This window comes from Schistocerca piceifrons, chromosome 5 (assembly GCF_021461385.2).
Source record: "Schistocerca piceifrons isolate TAMUIC-IGC-003096 chromosome 5, iqSchPice1.1, whole genome shotgun sequence".
Lineage (NCBI taxonomy): Eukaryota > Metazoa > Arthropoda > Insecta > Orthoptera > Acrididae > Schistocerca > Schistocerca piceifrons.
Genome location: NC_060142.1, coordinates 154,013,168 through 154,037,069, shown reverse-complemented (window position 1 = coordinate 154,037,069; position 23,902 = coordinate 154,013,168). Strand labels below are relative to the sequence as shown.

At 43.3% G+C, this 23,902-nt stretch overlaps 1 protein-coding gene across 1 annotated transcript in view; it reads right to left on the bottom strand.

The window, feature by feature from the left end:
* The window catches only part of LOC124798572 (cytochrome P450 6k1-like), a 77,236-nt gene that overhangs the window by 1,566 nt on the left and 51,768 nt on the right, over positions 1–23,902 (bottom strand). The window contains exons 5-7 of the mRNA XM_047262033.1: positions 12,481–12,674; positions 10,559–10,780; positions 6,902–7,150 (exon numbers count right to left, since the gene is read on the bottom strand). Coding sequence (XP_047117989.1) covers positions 6,902–7,150; positions 10,559–10,780; positions 12,481–12,674 — 665 coding nt within the window. The remainder of the gene's footprint in view (positions 1–6,901; positions 7,151–10,558; positions 10,781–12,480; positions 12,675–23,902) is intronic.

Genomic DNA, 23,902 nt, shown 5'->3' with positions numbered 1-23,902 from the left:
TTACAATTGCACCTGGTACCAATTAGAGATTCCCGCCAATCTGATACATTCAATTTAGTGTGTAAAACAGGGACATTGTACTTTTTGTGTGTGACACACCACTGGAGACCTTACAATTGTAATTAACTAGTCGATAAACTATAAATTATGACACCTTTTGAATAAAATATGGAGTAGTGAAATTTACGTATGTTTGATAACAATGTGACATTTTCCCCTTTTTAGTGTTCTAGGGTTAATGAATTGATACACAAGATTATCAAATATGCCTGCTTTCCTCTCGTGAATGTAAACTCCGTCCACAGGCATTGACGTGGCCTTCGGTACCGACAGACCGCCGCCTCATCCTCCCACCATGTCGTCACTGGGTGCGGAATGGAGTGGCGTGGGATCAAGCAAGACACCGCCCTTCTGGACGTTATCAGTTTACGTGAGCAGGAGCCGCTACTACTCGGTGAAATAGCTTCTCACTTGATTTCCTGTCCTATAGCAAGGAAAAGAAATCGCTGGCAGTACTGGGAATCGAACCCAGCTCCTCTGAAATGCAGTAACCGCGCTGACCCGTCAGCTACAAACGCGGACCTGATTTTCGTTACCTACGTCATCATTCGTTGCTTTCAAATATGGTACTGCTGTGTGATTTTCGCTGCAACGTCGTCGTCGTGTTTGTGAGTGAGTGTTGAAATGATTTTTGTCACTGCGAGTCTCTACTTTTACTCACTCCTATGCATCGACCGTCAAGGCCGATGATACTCGACGTCAACTCGGGTATGCGCGCCAGTCCCGGATCGAACCCGCCCGGCGGATTAGTTACGATGGCCAGCCTGAATGTTGTTTTTAGGTGGTTTTCCATATCCCATTAGGTGAATACTGTGCTGGTTCCCACGTCCCGCCTCAGTTACACGTCTCGCAGACATCTGGACACATTCGCACTTTTCCATGGATTACACAAGTCGCAGACATTTGGAATACACTCATTCTGCCCTGGGGGTACGGGATGGGGGCAGGAAGGGCATCCCGCCACCCCTTAAACTAACCTTGCCAAATCCGATTAACCGTGCCGACCCGGCGTAACCGTGGGACAAGGTGTGGTGTCACCGCCAGACACCACACTTGCTAAGTGGTAGCCTTTAAATCGGCCGCGGTCCGTTAGTATACGTCGGACCCGTGTGCCGCCACTATCAGTGATTGCAGACCGAGCGCCGCCACACGGCAGGTCTAGTCTAGAGAGACTCCCTAGCACTCGCTCCAGTTGTACAGCCGACTTTGCTAGCGATTGTTCACTGTCTACATACACTCTCATTTGCAGAGACGACAGTTTAGCATAGCCTTCAGCTACGACATTTGCTACGACCTAGCAAGGCGCCATATTCAGTTACTATAAGTACTATTTTCAAGAATGTCTTCTGAACAGATAATATTGTGACTCACGTACTGTCAAGAGCGACGTTCATCATTAATGGATTAAAGTTAAGTATCAAACTAATTACGTCCGCTTTCTGAATTCTAATTCCTTGTCATGTTGCAGACTTCACGTCAGTACAGTTCTTCCCTCCTCACGCCAGCCACCGTGAGCTAAAACGCGTGCATTTCGGCCTCCACTAGTAACACGGTGTTGGCTCTTCTGCCAACACAACACAAGGCACAACCGATAGATAGACATTCAAATGACGGAGTGTTCACTCCAGATAGGGCGTCAATATAACGACACGTCACTTAGTCCAGTATTGGACGATGAAAGTGACTTTCTGAGGTATAGCCCTCCTATAAACAGTCAGAATGTACAGAACTAGGAAGATGATGAGAAACGTAACGGAGATTACCAAGGAACTAGCAGTCAAAGCGGATTCTATTAATGGCCAAATTCACAATGTGTTCCTGACAGAAAGGTTTTATGATAAATTTTCCATACTGCTGAAAACTGAAAAATAGGGAAACTGTCGCCCAAACGTTTCAAAACATCAACACATACCACGTGACTTCAAAAAGTAAGTTACACATTCTTATAGCAGGTCAACGGCTGTAATAAGTTTCGTGAAATATATGATGCACAACAACTCATATTTCTGGCAATCATTTACGAGGGGGAGTCAAATGAAAACCTTAAATTTGTAATAACAAATCGAAATTTTGCGTCGTTACCCTGTAAGTTGGTAACCGCGCTACAAACAGCGTGCAGAATGGCCTGTAGATGGCAGCATAGTGCAGATGCACACATACCGTCGCAGTATCAGTATAAAGATGGCCGCCCCACTTGCGACTTGCACCAGAGAAGAACAGCGTTTTGTTATTCGGTTTTCGCGTAGTGAAGGTGTGAAACCTATTGAAATTCATCGAAGAATGAAGGTTTAGTACGGTGATGCATGTTTGTCACAGCAGCAAGTCTACGAATGGAGTAGGGAGTTTGCAAATGGTGTGACTTCAGTGGAAGATGCTCCTCGTCCAGGTCAGGCACAACCAGTTGTGACGCCACGGAACATTGCAGCAGTTGAAGCCATAGTGAAGGAAAACCGCCGAGTGACACTGACTGACATTGCAGCATGTTTACAGATTAGTCATGGGTCAGCACACCATATTGTGCATGATGTGCTCCAGTTTCACAAAGTGTCTGTAAGATGGGTGCCACGGCAGCTGACTCCTGAAATGAGAGAACAGCTTGTTGATGTTCGTGAAGAACTTCTTCGGCGCTTTGAACGAGAAGGTGATGGCTTTCTTGCAAGAATCGTTACTGGGGACGAAACCTGGGTTCATTTCCGCGAACCGGAAACGAAGAGAGCGTGCAAGGAATGGCGCCATTCCTCATCACCAAAACCAAGGAAGTTTCGAACAGAACCATCAGCAGGGAAGGTTATGCTGACTCTCTTTTGGGACGAAAAAGGCGCCATTTTGGAGCATTACATGCTTAGAAGGACCACTGTCACCAGCGCATCATACACAGATCTCTTAAAAAATCATCTGCGGCCTGCAATCAAATGAAAGCGACGTGGATTGCTGGCAGAAGGTGTCCATTTGCAACATGACAATGCAAGGCCCCACACTGCCCGTACAACAGTTGCAACAATCACAGACTTGCATTTTGAGTGTCTTCCTCATCCATCATACTCACCAGACCTTGCCCCAAGTGATTTCCATATGTTTGGACGACTCAAAGACGCAATGGGAGGAAAGAAGTTCCGTTCTGATGAAGAGGTACGCCACGCGGTGCATGAGTGGTTGCGCGGACTACCAAAAGAATTTTTTTCTAAAGCATTTTATGCACTTTGTAAGCGCTGGAGGACTTGCATTGAGCGTGGGGGAGATTACATTGAAAAGTGATACAGCTTTGTACCACTTCTGCACAGTAAATAATATTTAAAAAAATATTTAAGGGTTTCATTTGATTCACCATCATATATTGACTGCTTCACTACACACCAAAGTTTACAGTCTCTGTAAACAATGGTTCGAATGTTCTACCAGTCTTTCAATTGCTGGATAGCAGGTCCGCTTCTTGGTCACGGTGATATTCGAGACCCGCTCTGTGAACGTCCCCATCTTTTGAAAATCTCTCTCTTGCCAGACGTTATTTCATCTTGGCGAAGTGATTGAAATAGTATAGTGCAACGTCTGGATTTACCTATCAGCATCGGCAACATCGGTGCAGCCTTGATCAAATATATGGCACGTTTCACAACAGCTGGTTGCGACATTGCATTTGGTCGATATACTACCAGAATTTCGCGATTAATCTGCGTACAATTTAACCGTTTGGCCGGACAATAATCGTACCGTCCCGTGAACTTTCTCTTTGGAGGACGTTTCCAGTTACTACTACATGTCAGTCGCGTGCGTGATGCACTTGACATTCGCACTGCAGCAGAGAAGTGTCTGCAGGAAACCAGGAGCATGTACTCTATCATGAAAATTCGCCATTCTTGTTGCGGAATGATCTTAGTGTGGGACATGTGAATTTCTTTCTAGAGTTCGTACGTACTTGCTCGAGAAAATATGTAAGTACAAAGACATCACTTAATACCCAGAGAGGAATGCATAGCGCCTTTTCGCTTCATCCATTTTTTTTCCTTCCAAGTACTAATAACATCAAAAACTGCATTTTTCTAGTAATAGTTTAATGAAAATTGTTTTCAAATATTTGGCCCAATACGCAAAAGAACAATCATAGAACAAATTTCAAAGTCCTCATGTCACTTTCGAAATATGTTACGAAAACAAAGAAATTAATAGAAATAAAGGTTAAGAAGACGCAAAAGAAGGAAATCCACTACTATTAGGCAATTGATCGCTGTGAGGTTACCATATTGTATTACCAGACGACACCCCTGTCCCATCCCACTCGTTACCCCTGATCCCCCACATATGTCAACGTCAAAACCTCTTCCCAATCTTCTTTAACGTTGACGTTTTGTCCCTTCCCGTTCCGTTGGCGCCTGTGCAAATGCCGGCATTTGGAATGCATACACTACTGGCCATTAAAATTGCCACATCACGAAGATGACGTGGTACAGACGCGAAATTTAACCGACAGGAAGAAGATGCTGTGATATGCAAATGATTAGCTTTTCAGATCATTCACACAAGGCTGGCGCCGGTGGCGACACCTACAACGTGCTCACATGAGGAAAGTTTCCAACCGATTTCTCATAAACAAAAAGGAGTTGACCGGCGTTGCCTGGTGAAACGTTGTTGTGATGCCTCGTATAAGGAGGAGAAATGCGTACCATCAAGTTTCCGACTTCGATAAAGGTAAGATTGTAGCCTATCGCGATTGCGGTTTATCGCATCGCGACATTGCTGCTCGCGTTGGTCGAGATCCAATGACTGTTAGCAGAATATGGAATCGGTGGGTTCAGGAGCGTAATACGGAACGCCGTGCTGGATCCTAACGGTCTCGTATCACTAGCAATCAAGATGACAGACATTTTATCCGCATGGCTGTAACGGATCGTGCAGCCACGTCTCGATCCCTGAGTCAACAGATACGGACGTTTGCAAGACAACAACCATCTGCGCAAACAGCTCGACGACGTTTGCAGCAGCATGGACTATCAGCTAGGAGACCATGGCTGCGATTACCCTTGACGTTGCACCACAGGCAGGAGCGCCTGCGATGGTGTACTCAACGACGAACCTGGGTGCACGAATGGCAAAACATCATTTTTTCGGATGAATCCAGGTTCTGTTTATAGCATCATGATGGTCGCATCCGTGTTTGGCGACATCGCGGTGAACGCACATTGGAAGCGTGTATTCGTCATCGCTATACTGGCGTATCACCCGGCATGATGGTATGGGGAGCCATTGTTTACACGTCTCCGTCACCTCTTGTTCGCATTGGCGGCACTTTGAACAGTGGACGTTATATTTCAGATGTGTTACGACCCGTGTTTCTACCCTTCATTAGATCCCTGCGAAACCCTACATTTCAGCAGGATAATGCACGACCGCATGTTGCAGGTCCTCTATAGGCCTTTCTGGATACAGAAAATGTTCGACTGTTGCCCTGGCCAGCACATTCTCCAGATCTCTCACCAATTGAAAATGTCTGGTCAATGGTGGCCGAGAAACTGGCTCGTCACAATACGCCAGTCACTACTCTTGAGGAAATGTGGTATCGTGTTGAAGCTGCATGGGCAGCTGTACCTGTACACGCCATCCAAGCTCTGTTTGACTCAATTCCCAGGCGTATCAGGGCGTTATTACGGCCAGATGTGGTTGTTATGGGTACTGATTTCTCAGGATCTATGCACCCAAATTGCGTGAAAATGCAATCACATGTCAGTTCTAGTATAATATATTTGTCCAATGAATACCCGTTTATCATCTGCATTTCTTCTTGGTGTAGCAATTTTAATGGCCAGTAGTGTATTTCGATGTTCCGTTCACTGTAGTGACACCCTGTTTGAATTTTCTTGAAAAACACCTTGCAACAACACTATAGTTCTGTGTGTCAAAACAAACTGTAGAATGCAAGTCGGTCATTTACACAGTTGAGAAAAACCGGCATAGACTGAAGTTATACTGTGTTATGATTTTGGATTGTTGCTTTTTTGCTGGATTTGACTTTGCTCGATTACGGGTTATCTTAGTCGATTCCAGAACGATGAGTCAAAAATAACTGCTTTGTGATTCCATTTCAGAAGTTGTATTAATATTGAGCTGCACAAACTGCCTAGATGAGTAACTCTACGAAAGGGCTCAGCGCCACGAATGTCTGCCTCGACATTGTTGTGCCTGAGATTTGGCATCATCATATTGAGGCAACCACGCACAAAAACGGTCCTTTGTTAGTGGCTACATTGGGAGCAACGATTTAGCTTTGAAAATTGCTCCTAAAAACAAAAACAAAGATTGACACTCAAAATTAATGAACACCCTGTTTTAACCTATTACCGGTTACTGTTATTTTCAGAGACCTTTGAATTTTTGCTACGTCTCATGCAGGGTGTAACGGGTAAAAGTGCAGATATTTTTGTATGTTGTACAGTAATTTGTACACACATCAGTGTGTTGTTTGTTTTTTCTCTGTGTCGGACAGTCTTCTCACAAACACGTCACAAACTATACGATGTGATGTTTTCTGCGTTGTCGCACTGCACCACTGAGAAGACAACGCCTGTCAGTATAGACTGACCGTTTTGCGTCTACACGTCCTCACTTCAACACCTAACCTGGTGCCCCAAAACAAACAACTGGCAATTCTAGGCAAATTTGCACAGGATGTTTCTTAACTAAGGTATGATTCTGTCAGGTCTTACTATAATTACGTTCCTATTGCAGTCCTTACTCATGTCTGTACACATGCAAAGAGAGTGGACACTGATTTCTCCAGTCCAAGATTTAGCAGAGAATGACGAAGTCAGCGCACATTCATGTCTGCTTAGTGACCCTAACATGAACTTACCTATGCAGTTCCGCGGACCTTCACCAAACGGCAGATACACGTAAGGGTGCCTCGTGGCTTTCTTCTCCTCCGAGAAGTGCTCGGGGTTGAAGCGTTGTGGCTCCGGAAAGTATTTTGGATCCATGTGAAGTGCGTAAACTGGGATGAAAACAATTGTACCCTCTTCGAGCTCTGGCCCATCCGGAATCTTGTAACGCCGTGTAGTTTTCCGTTGAAGAACTGCGCCTGGAGGGTACATTCTCAGCGTTTCTGGGAAAAAAATAAGCAACGATGTCACAGTCATGGTGGTAGTCATAAAATCAGTTCATGAATTGTGCTGTTAATGGCAGTAGAAAACAATACATAGTCAGCAATAGAAATAAACAGCAGAGAAAACACAAGTTTGAGTGCTTTAGCTAAGCTCGTTAATCTTCTTTCGTTACGATCTCTTCTAGGAAAGTTTGAATCCATACACAATGTTGGTCCGATATTTCGTAAGCTCGTATCCTGTTCACTTCGGGACGGTGCGATCGTGTAAGCCTTCCACAAATCCAGGGATGGGGCATCGAACTATCATTGCGAGTATGATTATGTTCGGTTCAATGGATCCTATTTACAAATAGAGCTGTATAAGCTTTACAAAATGTTGCGAAACCATGTTGATTTTTGTGTTTGAGATTCTTGTTCTCCAAGAATCTCATACGTGAGCGTAAAAAATGTTTCACAATTCTGCGACAAATCGTCTGCAGCGGAAGAGGCTTTTGGGGCTCTGCCCGATACATGGAGACATAATAAGATTAGATGATGTCAAACTTACGTTTTGAAGCCGCCGACATCATTTTAGATGCCCCAGAACATTAGCAGACAGAAGCTGTGTAAAACAGAAAATGTCACAGTGCATTCGTGAATAATACAGCGTCATCAAGTCGTTTCAGATTTTTTTCTAATCTTTAATTCATATTTGAACCAGTAATACGACGCATGTCCTTTTTGTTTCACATTTCGAATAACCGAGAAGACAACAACAGGTATATGATATGAAAAGGCTGATTTCGTAATCCAGCACTTTCGGTAAAGCGGAATGACGAAACTGATGCCTGTCTGTGTCAACATTCGGAAAATTTTGAGAACATTTTATGCTACGTTAGGTCACTTTCCAATTTTTCTGGCTCCTATCGTTCATCCAGAGAGAAATGATAGGTAATCTACGGTCAAATGACAGAAGTAAAAACTTAACTGAGGCGACAAAAGTCGTGAAATAGCGGTAGGAATATATACAGATGGGGTAGAATCGCATATACTAGGTATAAAACATCAGTGGATTTGCGAAGCTATCATTTGTAGTCAGGTTAGTTATATTAAAAGGTTTCCGACGCGATTATGGCCATCCGAATGGGAATTAACAGACTTTGAACTTCGAATTGTAGTTGTAACTAGACGCATAGGACATCCTATTTGGAAAATATTCAGGAAATTCAATAGTCTCAGATCCACAGTTTCAAGGAAGTATATGAATATCACGTTTCAGACATTATGTCTTATCACAAACAATAATGTGGCCGATGACCTTCACTTAACGACCAAGAGCAGCGATGATTGTGTAGAGTCGTCAGTGCTAACAGACAAGGACCACTGGATGAAATAACCGCACAAATCAATATGGGACGTACGACGAACGTATCCGTTATGACAGTGCTGCGAAATTTGGCGTTAATGGGCTATGGCAGAAGTCGACCAACGCGATTGCCTTTGCTAATAGCACGACCTAGCCAGCAGCGCCTCTCCTGGGCCTGTGACCTTATCGGTTGGACCCTAGACGACTGGAAAACCGTGGCCTGGTCCTGGTCGTATGAGTCCCGATAAGATCTGATGGTAGGGCTCGGGTGTGGCGGAGACCCCACGCAGTCATGAACCCAAGTTGTCAGGAAGGCCCTGTGCAAGTTCGTGGTGGCTCCATAATGCAATGCACTGTGTTTACTTTGAATGTACTGGGTCCTCTGATCCAACTGAACCGATCATTGATTGGAAATGGTTCTGTTCTGCTACGTGGTGATCATTTGTTCCGAGAAAACGATGTTTTTTTATAGATGATAGTGCGTCATTTTCCGGACCACAGTAGTTCACGATTAGCTTGAAGAGCATTCTGGACAATTCCAGCCAATCATTTGGCCATCCAGATCGGCTGACATGTATTCCTTCGAAAATTTATGGGGCATAATCGAGAGGTCAATTCGTCCAGAAAATTCTGCACCGGCAACCGTTTCGCAATTATGGAGTGGCTACAGAGTGTAATGGTACTTTAATTAGGTAACCATTACGGCACCTCCCCTCAAACTCTCGATACCAGCAATATTCTACTGTGTTTCTGTAAAATAGTTAACATATTTCTGTAACAACATTCAGATTGGATTTCATTAATGTAGAGGTACTTCGATACATCGATATGTATATATTGCAATGATATTATTCTTATGTGTATTCTTTCTTTTGTCACTATGATCTTTGACGTACTTGTAACTCTGATTTTTGGGTGCGTAAGCGGTTATTAGAGAGTCAAGCTTTGGTCGTCATGTTAAAAAGACGCAAATTGTAGTCAGTTTATGAAATGTGAACTTTAACAGTGAGGAAGATATTTTCAAGTATGTTTTATATTGTGAAGTGATGTTTTGGAACGAGTTACGTGATATTGCAACAAAAGTAATAAAAAAGAAGAGCAACTTAAATTCGGAGTGCTGATTACTTTTTTACATCACCATTGTCCTAACTTGCAAAAATTTAATCTTCAAGAATGGTTTATGAAACACATCTATAAAACTTTTGAATACCGCAGAATAACACCTAGGCCTCTTTGCATCCGAGCTTGGAATCATCACTACCTAGATTTTCGACGATTGAGCCATGAGTTCACAACGAGACCAGCGTGGGAAACACGAAAAGATGAGTGCCTAGTTTACCGATTATTTCAAGAAATGACTTTATTAACTGTGCTCTAATGATACCTGCCACATAATATAACTTTGTTGTTGCCCGAAAATGCAATATTTAGTAGCGTGAGCAACACCACAATCATAATTAATTTTTTACCTTTGTTGTGGTAGGGTTGTTAGAAGAGGCAGCGTGGCTCAATATTTCCGCACGGGACCTCCAACGACTTGTTGAGTTCACGAGCCACGTCAAATTGCTGCTCTACACCGGGCAAAAGGAGGGTCGACACGATAGTAGCAGGTATCCCACGGATTTTGTAAAAGTAGATAGCTCTACTAACAGTCATGTACGTAGAGAAAAGTCTCACTTAAGACACCCTACGAATGAAATGTGATACCCTTACACTTTACACAATGATCATAATGATTATTACACCCGTAAATAACGCAAACCGGCGCTTTTGATCAAAACACTTCTACCAGAAGCTAATGTTTAGGGCAACTACCAAGGCGGACGTCGGCTTCAAGTTTGTGACGTCATGACAGCTCCCCTTACCTTTCGTCAATCACTTGGAATCCTTCACTGCTATAGGGACCTACGATAAACAGCTACTAAAAAAGATAGCAATTTGTTACGTGCAATTAGCATAGGATCAAAACCCTGTAATGTGTCATGTGGGCTGGATGGAGATGACGAAGTCGTTGCCGTAAAACCTTGCCGAAATAAATAAACTTAATGGATGCTGGTGCTCACCTGAGACGACCTTGTCAAGGTACGGCATCTCGGCAATGGCCTCGTACGTCAGCTGTCCGTTGCTCTTCTGCATCGTGGCGTCCACCTCCTCCTGCAGCCTCTCCTGCACGTCCGGGTTGAGGGCCAGCTCGTACAACGCGAAGCTCATCGTCGTCGACGACGTCTCGAAGCCCGCCAGGAAGAACACGAACGCCTGCGCGGCCACCTCATCCAGCGACAACTCTGGACGGAACAGAAACAGAGGGCGCCGTCAGGTTCTGTGGGAAAAGTTACACACAGGTGAACAGCGAAAATTCCCCTTTCTGGCACACAGAGACTATTGAAAACACTCGAGTTGTGGTTTGATAAATTGTTCCGTGTAGTGTAGTGTCTTCCACTCAAAGATACAAACTGATCTCAGATAATGACCTTTTCTGCTTTTTGACGATTTATCGAAGTCGTAAATTCATCCAGAGATGGTAAATCCATATATTAGTTAAGCAATTATCGGCTGAATGCAAAGCGGTCGAACTTCACTTCGAAATCGGCAATTACGGCAGAAAAATAAAGCACTCCGTCTTCAGGACACGAGTGGCTTACCGGGACCATCCGACCGCCGTGTCATCCTCAGTGGAGGATGCGGATAGGAGGGGCGTGGGGTCGGAACACCGCTCTCCCGGTCGTTATGATGGTATTCTTGACCCAAGCCGCTACTATTCGGTCGAGTAGCTCCACAATTGGCATCAAGAGGCTGAGTGCACCCCGAAAAATGGCAACGGCGCATGGCAGCCTGGAGGGTACCCATCCAAGTGCCGACCACGATAACAGCGCTTAATTTCAGTGATCTCACGGGAACCGGTGTATCCACTGCGGCAAGGCCGTTGCCATGGCCGAAAAATAACCAAATAAAATTTTATAAAAAATCGTAAAAGGTTTTGTGAAATAATGTCTCTGAAAACAAGAAATAAAATAGACAACTTTGACATGACTCTGAATGATACTCGAAATCATGTACGACAGAGTTACATCATACAGTTCTCTAATCTTTTTTATTTCTTACTTTTACATATATCATTTCACAAAAGGTTTCACAAATTTCTTTTAAATTTTTTTTTTTGTTAAGAAAGCAGGAAATTTAATACACACTAAGAGAAAAGAATGTCGTACCACGAACAAATTATCCGAATGAGACGGAAATCGGTAGATGTGTTGTACACGTATACAGAAAAACAAATGATCACAGTTTCATAAAAATGCGATGATTTATTCAAGAGAAGGGATGTCACAAATTAAGCAACTCAATTACGTTTTGGTCCACCTCTGGCCCTTATAAAAGAAGTTATTCGACTTCGGCATTGATTGATAGAGTTTTTGGACGTCCTCCTGAGAGATATCGAGTCAGATTCTGTCCACTTGCATCCTTATAATTATCTATTTTGGGTATTTCACCTTTTTTTAAATAATGATTGTCATATGTGCTGCTGCATATTATGCAATCAATCAACATGAAGCTGTCAGATTCCATTATCTTATAATGAGTGGTATCGCCGAACAACATTTTTTTAGCCATCAGATGTACGTAATTTTCTGGCTAGAAGTTAAGTGAACTAAATGAGAATAAAATATAAAAAAACCATTGTAACCCAAAAAGCTAGAAAGTACTGTAAAACCGATACGCCTTCAGAAAACAATAACAACGAAAATAAAATGTTGAGATGGTGTAAATGTTAGTATCAGTGAAGAACATTTACGTGAAAACACATTACCATCTTTAATCAAACTAAGGAACTAATTCTTTGCGGCTAGTGTAGAATGTATTAAGGTTGCAGAATCCGCGTTCACTAATTTTTAACGACACAACACCAACAATTCTTTTTTTTGCTGCTAATTCCGTGACACGGCTTTCTTCCTGTCTTATAGTACCTTCATACGTCTGCACTTACTCCAGTTGTCGATGTCCTTGTTTTCTCCCTTGACGTCGCCTATCTTCTCTCCGTCGATGAAACCTTTGTTCTTCAGTTGTACGAGTAGGTTCATGAAATCGTTTCGCGTTACGTTGTGCTTCTCTCGGTACTCCACTGTCTGTCTGACCATGTTTCGGAAGAATTCGGACACCTCTTGCGTTCCAGAATCAACTCTGTAAACAAGGGAAAGGAATATTTTAGTTACAATAGAATCCACAGTCACCACAATTTTTTTGAATTATATAAACTTGCCACCCACGCTGCTATTGTTAGGATTAAACTCTCATTTTATTTTATATTGTTTTGACCACTGCTATGTAGTTTCCGCTCTGTATCCATTTTCAAGTGTAGAGAATAACCCACTGAACGTTGGTAATCAGAGTACTTGTCCACGTCTTTTGAAATTGTGCGACTTGAGGAAGTACGCTGAGGGTATTACGTATTTTCTCTCAGCAACTATTTCTTAGCAGCAACACAAAGGAACTCTAAACAGTAAATGAAAATCAAGGTGGTTTCCACAGCCATGATTTCAATCTAAAGAAGATTAAACACAGATCGCACATCTCAACGTAACTAACGCTTTCACGTATTATACTGAGCAATCACTTATCACACTGATAAGATAGGGATACAGCTGACGGCAAATATAGCGTGAGATCGGAGTTTCATTGAAGTATTTGCTACATTAAGTTCTGTGTCGCCAACTTTTATTCTGCGGCGGTCCATGAGTATGGAGAACAAAAATAGTAACTTTTTTACCTTCTCCTCATTTAGTATGTCATTATACTGATACGTCGCTTAGGACGTGTTTGCGGCCGAATTTCGACTGACAGTGTCCACCGCATCTGTTTCCACGATTAACATATTGGATCTTTTCAGGTGATTCACTTTACAGACTTATTTCTTAATATCGTGGAGTCATATTATGGAGATACTCATTTGATATACAATCTTTTATACATCTTTTTCCTATGACTGCCATTAGAGCAATACATAGTTTTCAGCCCTGAAGCAGCGCGGGATTAGCCGAGCGGTCTCAGGCGCTGCAGTCATGGACTGTGCGGCTGATCCCGGCGAAGTTTCGAGTCCTCCCTCGGGCATGGGTGTGTGTGTTTGTCCTTAGGATAATTTAGGTTAAGTAGTGTGTAAGCTTAGGGACTGATGACCTTGGGAGTTAATTCCCATAAGATTTCACACATTTTCAGCCCTGAACCAACGTAGGCTATTATTTAAGAATCTGTAGTCCTTATCTAGACATGACAGTACATCTACACAGTCATGAGATTTGAGTTGACAGTATTAATCTGTTTAAAAGGAACAGCGGCAACCATTCACTCAGCGAAAGGCAAACAATCTGTGTATGGGACATTTGCCACTCTCTGCCGCTCCGAAAAGTGTGCTTTGTTGATCAACATACTTTCGCAGCAAATTAAGGCGATCTGTGTCTTTTTTCACGGGCAGGTTACAGGCTTGCCTCTTGGAATGCTTATTTTTTTGGTTGGTGCAATTAAGATCCAGGTAAGAGTAATTATTGCTATTGCGAAATACTTACACCTACCAACTTACGAAGTATTACTGCTGTAGTGTCTCTGGACAGTTAAATGATACAACTATACTGATTTGCCTTTTTCAACATTTTCTCAAACATTTCCAGGTGACAACATGGATGGTTGGTATAAATACGCTATATCATGCCCATTTGGAATTTGAACTAAACATTACGCAGGCCCGTTATAATATTAATATCATTATTATCATCCCCCTGCAAAACATAGGCCTTGCGATGCTGCGCCTCGGTGATACATGTAGCCATAACAGGGGTTTCCCCTCAATGCAGATACACTGCAACATCGAACTCTTATGGCAGTCGGTAAGTAGCCGCGAGTAATGAAGCTAATGAGAAGCGGCACTACTTCAGTAGTGTGTGGTATAATTTGAAAATTAGGGTCAAGCAGGTGGAGTGGTAGCGGAGATTAAATCAGTCTTATGACTGGTTTGATTGCGACCCGTCTGTGCCAACCTCTTCATCCCAGAGCAGCACTTGCAGCCTATGTCCTCAATTACACTACTGGCCATTAAAATTACTACACCACGAAGATAACGTGCTACAGACGCGAAATTTAACCGACAGGAAGAAGATGCTGTGATATACAAATGATTAGCTTTTCAGAGCATTGGTTCAAATGGTTCAAATGGCTCTGAGCACTATGGGACTTAACATCTATGGTCATCAGTCCCCTAGAACTTAGAGCTACTTAAACCTAACTAACCTAAGGACATCACACACATCACACAACACCCAGTCATCACGAGGCAGAGAAAATCCCTAACCCCGCCGGGAATCGAACTCGGGTACCCTGGGGCGGGAAGCGAGGATGCTACCGCAAGACCACGAGCTGCGGACTTTCAGAGCATTCACACAAGGTTGGCGCCGGTGGTGACACCTACAACGTGCTAACATGACGAAAGTTTCCAACCGATTTCTCATACACAAACAGCAGTTGACCGGCGTTGCCTGGTGAAACGTTGTTGTGATGCCTCGTGTAAGGAGGAGAAATGCGTACCATCACGTTTCCGACTTCGATAAAGGTCGGATTGTAGCCTATCGCGATTGCGATTTATCGCATCGCGACATTGCTGCTCGCGTTGGTCGAGATCCAATAACCGCTAGCAGAATATGGAATCGGTGGGTTCAGGAGGGTAATACGGAACGCCGTGCTGGATCCCAACGGCCTCGTATCACTAGCAGTCGAGATGACAGGCATCTTATCCGCATGGCTGTAACGGATCGTTCAGACACGTCTCGATCCCTGAGTCAACAGATGGGGACGTTTGCAAGACAACAATCATCTGCACGAACAGTTCGACGACGTTTGCAGCAGCATGGACTATCAGCTCGTAGACCATGGCTGCGGTTACCCTTGACGCTGCATCACAGACAGGAGCGCCTGCGATGGTGTACTCAACGACGAACCTGGGTGCACGAATGGCAAAACGTCATTTTTTTCGGATGAATACAGGTTCTGTTTACAGCATCATGATGGTCGCATCCGTCTTTGGCGACATCGTGGTGAACGCACATTGGAAGCGTTTATTCGTCATCGCCATATTGGCGTATCGCCCGGCGTGATGGTATGGGGAGCCATTGGTTACACCTCTCGGTCACCTCTTGTTCGCATTGACGGCATTTTTGAACAGTGGACGTTATATTTCAGATGTGTAACGACCCGTGGCTCTACCTTTCATTCGATCCCTGCGAAACCGTACACTTCAGCAGGATAATGCACGAACGCATCTTCTGGTCCTGTACGGGCCTTTCTGGATACAGAAAATGTTCAACTGCTGCCCTTGGCAGCACATTCTCCAGATCTCTCACCAATTGAAAACGTCTGATCAATTGTGGCCGAGCAACTGGCTCGTCACAATACGCCAGTCACTACTCTTGATTAACTGTTGTATCGTGTTTAAGCTGCATGGGCAGCTGTACCTGCACACGCCATCCAAGCTCTGTTTGACTCAATGCGCAGTCGTATCAAGGCCGTTATTACGGCCAGAGGTGGTTGTTCTGGGTACTGATTTCTCAGGATCTATGCACCAAAATTGCGTGAAAATGTAATCATATGTCAGTTCTAGTATAATATATTTGTCCAATGTATACCCGTTCATCATCTGCATTTCTTCTTGGTGTAGCAATTTTAATGGCCAGTAGTGTACAGGGCTATTACAAATGATTGAAGCGATTTCATAAATTCACTGTAGCTCCATTCATTGACATATGGTCACGACACACTACAGATACGTAGAAAAACTCATAAAGTTTTGTTCGGCTGAAGCCGCACTTTAGGTTTCTGCCGCCAGAGCGCTCGAGAGCGCAGTGAGACAAAATGGCGACAGGAGACGAGAAAGCGTATGTCGTGCTTGAAATGCAGTCACATCAGTCAGTCATAACAGTGCAACGACACTTCAGGACGAAGTTCAACAAAGATCCACCAACTGCTAACTCCATTCGGCGATGGTATGCGCAGTTTAAAGCTTCTGGATGCCTCTGTAAGGGGAAATCAACGGTTCGGCCTGCAGTGAGCGAAGAAACGGTTGAACGCATGCGGGCAAGTTTCACGTGTATCCCGCGGAAGTCGACGAATAAAGCAAGCTGGGAGCTAAACGTACCACAGCCGACGGTTTGGAAAATCTTACGGAAAAGGCTAAAGCAGAAGCCTTACTCTTTCGAACTCATTGATGGGGACATGCTGCGCCGAGTGTGGGAGGAACTTGATTATCAGCTTGATGTCTGCCGAATCACATAAGGGGCACATATCGAACATTTGTGAATGCCTAAAAAAACTTTTTGAGTTTTTGTATGTGTGTTCAAAGCATTGTGAAAATATCTCAAATAGTAAAGTTACTGTAGAGCTGTGAAATCGCTTCAATCATTTGTACTAACCCTGTATTTGCTTGATGTATTGCAACCTCTGTCCTCCTCTAGAATTTTTTCCACAGTCCATGTTTCACTACCACACAGTGTTGTACTCCAAACGTATGTTCTCAGAAAAATTTTCATCGTATTAAGGCCTATACTTGATACTAGTAGGCTGCTCTTAGCCAAAAATGCCCTTCTTGACAGTGCTGGTCTACTTTTGATGTCCTCCTTCCTCTGTCTGTCATTGGTTATTTTGCTGCCTAGGTAGAAGAATTCCTTAACAACGTCTACTTCCTGGCCATAAATCCTAATATGAAGTTTCTCGCTGTTCTCATTTCTGCTGCTTCTCATTACTTTCGTCTTTCTTCGATTTACTCTCAATATGTATTCTGTACTCTGTAGACTCTTCATTCTATTTAGTAGCTCATGTAATTCTCCACTTTCACACATAATAGCAATGTCATCGGCGAATCGTATCATTGTTATCCTTTCACTTTGAGTTTTAATTCCACTCCTGAACCTTTCTTTTATTTCCATCATTGCTTATTCGGTGTACAGATTGGACAGTAGGGGCGATAGACTTCATCCCTGTATTACACCCTGTTTAGTCCCAGCATTTCGTTCTTGGTCGTTCACTCTTACTATTCCCTCATGGCTGTTGTACATATTGTATATTATCCTTGTCTCCCTACATCTCACCGCTATTCTTCTCACGACTTCGAACATCTTGTATCATTTGCGTTGTCTAACGCTTTTTCCGCGTCTACAAATCTTATAAACATGTCTTGATTTTTCTTTAGTCTTGCTTCCATTATCAACCGCAAGGCCAGAATTTCCTCTCTGGCGCCTTTACCTTTCCTAAAGCCAAACTGATCGTCATCTAATACATCCTCAATTTTTAGATTCCATTCTTCTCTATATTATTCTTGTCAGCAATTTGGATGCATGAGCTGTTAAGCTGATTGTGCGATAATTCTCGCACTTGCAGACAAATCTTCCCCGTCATAGAGGCCTTCAATTTATTCTTTCCACCTATCTGTTCTCTCCTCTGTATTTAACAATGGAATTCTCGTTGCACTCTGAATGTCACCACTCTTGCTTTTAATTTCACTGAAGGCTGTTTTGACTCTCCTATACGCCGAGTCACTCCTTCCGACAATCATTTATTTTTCGATTTCGTTACATTTTTCATGCAGCCATTTCGTCTTAGCTTTCCGGAACTTCCTATTTAATTAATACCTCAGCCACGTGTATTTCTGTACTCCTGAATTTCCCTGAACATTTTTGAGCTTCCTTCTTCCAGCCATCAACTGAAGTATTTCTTCTGTTACCCATGGTTTCTTCGCAGTTACCTCCTTTGTCCCTATGTTTTTCGTACCATCTGTTTAGAGATGTCCATTCCTCTTCAACTGGCCTGCCTATTGGGCTATTCCTTATTTGTGTATCTATACCCTTAGAGAACTTCAAGCGTGTCTCGGCATTCCTTAGTGCTTCCGTATCCCAAGTCTTTGCACGCTGATTCTTCCTGATTAATCTCTTAAACTTCAGCCTACCCTTTATTACCACTACATTGTGGTATGAGTCTAGATCCGCTCCTGCGTACGCCTCACAAACCAGTATTTGATTTCGGAATCTCTGTCTACTATGTGTAATCTAAATGAAAATGATTCTGAGCACTATGGAACTCAACATCTGAGGTCATCAGTCCCCTAGACTTAGAACTACTTAAACCTAAGGACATCACACACAGGCAGGATTCGAACCTGCGACCGTAGCAGCAGCGCGGGTCCGGACTGGAAGGCCTAGAACCGCTCGGCTACCACCATGTTTCATCGCCCGTAACAATTTGGCTTAAGAATTCGTCACCGTCGTGGTGGTACCGCTCAAGGAAGCCAATCCACTGTCGAAACGTTTCGTTTTGTGCACATCCGTCAACATTTCGGCACCCAACGAGCGCACAATTTTCGGTAATTCAAGTGCTCGGTCACAATGCCATAGAAAACACTACGAGAAACATTAGGAAAGTCATCCCGCTAGGAGCAAATCGTAAAGCGTCTGTTTTCCCTCACCTTATTGTCCTCTTCCTGCACCAAACTTTCAATAACGACCTAAGGACGCCGTCTCCGTTGTTCATCATGCACATTTGTGCCGCCATCTTTAAATGCTCTCACCCAATTTCTCACCATTCCATCACTCAATATTTTCTCCGTAAACTGCACAGATCTCACCGTGAATATCGATCGATTTTAGGCCTTTAGCACTGAGAAATCTTATAACAGCCCGTACTTCACACTTGGCGGGACGCACGATTATCGGAGGCATCTTAAACACTCAGTACACAACGTAAATAAGGAAAATAAGTCTGTAATGGCGTCAATGCGTAGATTAAGGTACAGGCTTTCATGAAAAAATAAAATTATTGCGATATCTTAACACGTCTTTTTTTTTTAATTTCAAAACGGTACTTACTTAAAAAGCACGCCTCGTATATCTGAACAATCGTTGTCGGTGCTGGTTTACTATCGTTTCTGCTATAAAACAACCCTCTCACTGAACTGTTCACAGTAACACACTCTCTGTCCTACCTTCCTATTCATAATGAATCCTACTCCCGTTGTACCGTTCTCTGTTGCTGTTGATATTACCCTGTACTCATATGAGCAGAAATCCTTGTCTTCTTTCCATTTCACTTCACTGTCCCCTATTATATGTAGACTGAGCCTTTGTATTTCCCTATTCAGATTTTCTAGCTTCCCTACCACTCCCCGACTTGAAGGACTTTATTTTTTCGTTGGTTATTTAATTTTTCTCTCATGGTCACCTCCCCCTTGGCAGTACCCTCCCCGAGATCCGAATGGGGAACTATTCCGGAATCTTATGCCAATGGAGAGATCATCGTGACACTTTTTCAATTATAGGCCACATGTCCTGCGGATACACATTACGTGTCTTTAATGCAGTGGTTTCCATTGCCTGCAGCATTCTCATGCCGTTGATTATTGCTGATTCTTCCCCTTTAGGGACAAGAGAGTGTCCTGAACCTCTGTTCGCTCCTCCGCCCTATTTCACAAGACCTATGACATAGTCAGGGTGACTTCTTATGCCGAAAGTCTTCGGCCGCCAATGCTGATTATTACTCAAAATTTAAGCAGTGGCAAGTTTCTTTCTTGTATCGATTTTGTTCGTTACTGTTTGTTGCATTTCTTCGAGGTAGACGTCCCATGACACCCGCTCATGTCCATCATTGATCTATTTACTCAGTTGTTTTATTACAAAAGGCTGCTAACCCTCCGACTGATAAGAATCCGGGACCGAGGAAGTTCTGGTTAGCTAATGAAAGACGCTACCCCTAGACCATAGGTCGGGTGGCAGATAATTTCTCTAATTCCTTTGTGACTTGAGACTAATGTATGGTTCAGAAGAGGCGTTTCAACCTGTTCGAAAGTGACTTAAGCAACAGTCTGTTGACTGACGGAACTATCCTTGCAATATTAACCATCAGAGATCTGCTATGTATGTTGACCGAGCGAGGTGGCGCAGTGGTTAGACACTGGACTCGCATTCGGGAGGACGACGGTTCAATCCCGCGTCCGGCCATCCTGATTTAGGTTTTCCGTGATTTCCCTAAATCGCTCCAGGCAAATGCCGCGATGGTTCCTTGAAAGGGCACGGCCGACTTCGTTCCCCACCCTTCCCCAATCCGATGAGACCGATGACCTCGCTGTCTGGTCTCCTTCCCCAAACAACCCAACCCCAACCCCAAGATCTGCTATGTTGATGGTGCAGCAGAACTCAAAGCAAAGGAAAACTGTACCCGTTATATTTCCCGAGGGCACGCAGCGGCACCGTATGTTAAATGACTACGGAGTCTTCTTGGATAAAATATTTCAAAGGTTAATTAGACCCCCCAGTCGGATCTCAGAGATTTAGAGATCAGTCATGAAACTGAAAATATTTCCACACGTACACGCGGAGTCTGACCACAGTTTATTAGTTATTAAATGTAGGTTAAATCTGGAGAAACTTCAGAAAAGTATGAAACTGAGGAGATGGAACATGTATAACGTGAAATAGCAAGAGGTTGTAATGAATTTCGAAGAAAGCATTAACCAACGACTGACTGAAATACGCTAAAGAAACAGGAGAGAAGGTGGATGAGTATCTTTGAGTTAGAGTAGAGAAGGCAGCCGGGGAATAACTAGGCAAAAAGATAATGCCCAGTAGAAGTCCATGGACAACACACGAGATATAAAATTTAATTGCTGAACAATGAAATGATGAAGCAAGGAAAAAGGGAATACAGACCTCTAAAATTGAATTTGGCTGACAGTGCAAAAGGACAAAGCAGGAATGGCGAGAGAACATATGCAAAGCTGCAGAAGCGTAGGCGACTGTAGGAAAGATAGATACCACCTATAGGAAAATCAAAGAAACCTATGGAAAAAAAGAAGCAGCTGTGTGGACAGACTTATGCCATTTGTATTTTTTGAATTGACTTCTCACAATGTTGTCTGGAATAAACTCTTTGAAATTTTACAATTAGGTTTCAGTAATAACATACGATGGACATGAAAGGACCGCAGTAATAACAAAGTGTTTCACAGATTTGTAGCAAGGAGACCAAGAAGGAATTTTGAAAGAGGGTTAAAGTCCAGGAGGAAGAGCTAAAATGTTTAAGGTCTGACGATATTTTTGTCAGAGACAGCAAAGGATTTGGAAGATCGGTTGAATGGAATATGCACTGAGATGAGAAAAGACATGGGATAGCAACATGCACGTGTACAAATGGCATAGGGTCGCGTAAACATGGCGTAAAAGGGCAGTCCATTGGTGGAGCTGTCATCTGTACTCGGATGATTCATGTGAAAAGATTTCAGAAATGATTATGGCCGCACGACGGGAACTAACAGACTTTGAACGCGTAATGGTATTTTGAGCTAGAATTGTGGGACATTCCATTTCGTAAATTTATGGAATTCAGTATTCCGAGATCCATAACGTCGAGAGTGTGTCGAGAACACCAAATTTCAGGTATTACCTCTCACCAGGGACAGCTCAGTGACCAACGGCCTTCACTTAACGACCGAGAGCAGCGGCGTTTACCTGAGTTAGTGCTAACAGAAAGGCAATACTGCGTGGAATAACCGCATAAATCAGTCTGGGATGTACGACTAACGTGTCCGTTAGGACAGTGCGGTGAAATCTGGCGTTAATGGGCTATGGCAGCAGACGATTGAGTACCTTTGCTGACAGAACGACTCGCCTGAAGTGCCTCTCCTGGTCCCGTCACCATATAGGTTGGAGCCTAGATGACAGGAAAAGCGTGGCCCGCCAGATGAGTACCGATTTCAGTTGGTAAGATCTGATGGTGGGATTCGAGTGTGACGCAGATCCCACGGAGCCATACACCCAAGTTGTCAACAAGGCACTGTGCAAGATGGTGCTGGGGTGTGTTTACATGGAATGGAGTGGGCCCGTTGGAAGTTCGGCTGCTTTCGAGACCATTTGCATCCATTCGCGGACGTCAAGTTCCCAAACAACGATGGAATTTTGATGGGCCACAACTGTTCGAGACTGGTTTGTAGAACATTGGGACAGTTCGAGCGAATGATTTGGCCACCTACATCGCTCAACATGAATCCCATCGAACATATGTGGGACTTATCATGGCTCAGTATTTCTGCAGGGTACTTCCAGCGACTTGATGAGTCCAGGCCATGTCGAGTTGCTGCACTACACAGGGCAAAAGGAGAAATGATACGACACTTTTAAGTATCCAATAACCTCAGTCTACAGGTATCCAATAACCTCAGTCTACAGTATCTTCAAAAAAAGCCGTAAGTTAAATAAAAGTGAAACGGTGATTATAGAATGTAGCTGAATTCAATAAGGTAATGTTGAGCGACTCTGATTTGGAAATGAGGCGCTAAAAGTAGCAGATGATTTTTCTTACTCACAGAGCAAAATCACTGATCAGCGTCGATGACAGAGGATATAAAATGCTGATTGACAACATCAAGAAAAGAGTTTCTGAAAAGAAAAAGAAATTAATGTTGATTGTGAATTTAACCTTATTAGTAAAAGCAAAATAACTGATGATGGTAGAAGTAGAGAGGATATAAAATGTAGACTGGCAATGGCAAGGAAAGCGTTTCTGAAGAAGAGAAATTTGTTGACATCAAGTATAGATTTAAGCGTCGTGAAGTCGTTTCTGAAAGTATTTCTATGGAGCGTATCCATGTATGGAGGTGAAACATGGACGGTAACTACTTTGGACAAGAAGAGAATAGAAGCTTTCGAAATGAGGTGCTTCAGAAGAATGCTGAATATTAGATGGGTAGATCATATAACTAATGACGAGGTATTGAATAAGATTGGGGAGAAGAGAAGTTTGTGGCACAACTTGACTAGAAAAAGGAATCGGTTGGTAGGACATGTTCTGAGGCATCGAGGGATCACCAATTTAGTATTGGAGGGCAGCGTGGGGGGTAAAAATAGTAGAGGGAGACCAAGAGATGAATACAATAAACAGATTCAGAAGGATGTAGTTTGCAGTAGGTACTGGGAGATGAAGAAGCTTGCACAGGATAGAGTATCATGGAGAGCAGCATCAAACCAGTCTCAGGCCTAAAGACCACAACAACAACAAGTAAAAGCACTGTGTCTGAAAAAGACAAATTTTCTAAAATCGAATATGCATCCACATCTACGTGATTACTCTGCTATTCACAATAAAGTGCCTGGCAGAGGGTTCAATGAACCACCTTCATGCTGTCTCTCTACCGTTCCACTCTCGAACGGCACGCGGGAAAAACGAGCACTGATTTCTCTTATTTTATAGTGATGATCATTTCGCCCTATGTAGGTGGGTGCCAACAGAATGTTTTCGCAATCGGAGCAGGAAACTGGTGATTGAAATTTCATGAGAAGATCCCGTCGGAACGAAAAACGCCTTTGTTTTAATGATTGCCACTCCAATTCATG